Consider the following 1,888-nt stretch of genomic DNA (forward strand, 5'->3'; position numbering starts at 1 on the left):
TGTCGGTCTATGGAGGCCTCCCTGTCTGAAGCCGCTGACCTCCAGTCAGCCAGAACAGAGGGTCTGACCCACTCTCCTCAGAGCTACAGACATACCAGCTCTGTGGACAGGGACCAGGGTTATGGGTTTAGAAAAGTAGGGGGGTTAACCCACCAAGCAAAATAACCAAAAACAGAATAAAAACTAAAAAACTAGAACTGCAAACGGCATTGGCGAACTGTCCCTTAAATAGATTGTAGATGCTATCAGTTAGCTGCACAGACACAACTGGGAAATGCAACGCAAAACAAAAGGGGAAAGTTGTCAGAAGATGGACAGTATAATCGAATCGAGGTGTCTTTGTTCCTGGTCCATCAGGGATCATCATGTTGTGTGAGCTCCATTCACTGTTGTTGTTGTTTTACAGGAAGTTGGTGTCAGCTGCCTGCATCCTACTGGCTGCTAAGATCAGCAGTGACCTGAAGAAACAGGAAGTCAGACACTTAATTGATGTAAGTCCTTCTAACACACACACACACACACACACTTGGATCCTGGTGTTGTGAGTTCCATTGGTGCTCGGAACTCTTACTTTCTGAGGTCAAAATCAGAAACACACCAATAACAAGTTTGGAACTAGACAACCACGAGTACTCCAAGCTAAATATCCAACATGGCTGCTTGGTGCATCAACAGTCAAAACTATAGTAACATACTTGGTTATACATAGTCATAAGCACTTCCGTCTTATTTGTGTCTCACTAAATCAGTCGTACACACAGTCCTGTCCAACTTCTATCAGTGGACATGTTGCTACGCTGTTTGCATTAACGAAAACCAACGTAATGCCTTGTTATCAGCTGGTATTGCCAACCATGTCGAACTTGGCTAGAGCTAATGAAAACAACGAAAAATCGGACTTGTAAATGGAACCCATTCAACTCGAGAGGGGTGTCCTCAGGCTTCCGAGGTCCGAGGTAAAGGACCTGTGCCTGTCAGTCAGCCCAAATTGCCCCTGTTGGGGTATTTGTGAGTTAACTGGAGCTGCAGCGTCTGCAGGACACGTCCTGTCCTCCTCAGATAACTCCGGACTGTCCTCACACACAGCCGACAACGGGCTGATGTCATTAGAGCCCAACTGGTAAAGTTTAGCTTTTCACAGTGTCGTAGGAATTAAATTAAAAAGGACAGAGCGGCGGGTTTGATGAATCCAAACTCCTCTTATACACCATTCAGTATCTTCAAGTTGGGCAGAATATTATATATAATATAATATAATATTCTATCGATATTGTGATATGAGACTGGATCTCGTCTAAGATTTTGGATATTGTAATATGACACAAGTGTTGTCTTTCCTGGTTTTACAAGCTGCATTACAGTAAATGATGTCATTTTGTCAGCTTACCAGACTGCTCTAGCTATTCTATTATTTGCCTTTATTTAGTAGTCATTAAATCCACGTTACTGATGATTATATGTACAAAATCTAATTGGAAAAATAATTTTGTATTTATATTTTATTTTCTAGTATCTTCAAGTTATCCCAAGCCCGTTTACTGTCCTGGGGACAAGAGTTAGTTTGAGTCATGAATTTTACAACATCCCACCTCTCTTTGTTGTAAATGACTCAGTGATTTAATCGATTATCAAAAGTAGTTGCAGATGAATTGCTAACTCTGCTGGTTGTGGCTGCCTGACATGCTGTGGTCTGTGCTGTGTCTCTAGAAGCTGGAGGAGCGTTTCAGGATCAGCAGGAGGGAGCTGATATCGTTTGAGTTCACCATCCTGGTCGCCCTGGAGATGGCGCTCTACCTCCCCGAGAGCAAGGTCATGCCACATTACAGGAAGCTGGTGCAGCAGCAGTCCTAGCACAAACCCCCCCCACCCCCCCATGAAGACTCTTAGC

The 1,888-nt window shown here is 43.7% G+C and overlaps 1 protein-coding gene across 1 annotated transcript in view; it reads left to right on the forward strand.

Moving 5' to 3' along the window:
• Nucleotides 1-1,888, forward strand: part of cables2b (Cdk5 and Abl enzyme substrate 2b) — a 22,657-nt gene extending 20,769 nt beyond the window's left edge. The window contains exons 7-8 of the mRNA XM_034877437.1: nt 407-491; nt 1,708-1,888. Of these exons, the coding sequence (XP_034733328.1) occupies nt 407-491; nt 1,708-1,851 (229 nt within the window). The 3' untranslated portion in view covers nt 1,852-1,888. The remainder of the gene's footprint in view (nt 1-406; nt 492-1,707) is intronic.

Source organism: Etheostoma cragini, chromosome 7 (genome assembly GCF_013103735.1).
Source record: "Etheostoma cragini isolate CJK2018 chromosome 7, CSU_Ecrag_1.0, whole genome shotgun sequence".
Classification (NCBI taxonomy): domain Eukaryota; kingdom Metazoa; phylum Chordata; class Actinopteri; order Perciformes; family Percidae; genus Etheostoma; species Etheostoma cragini.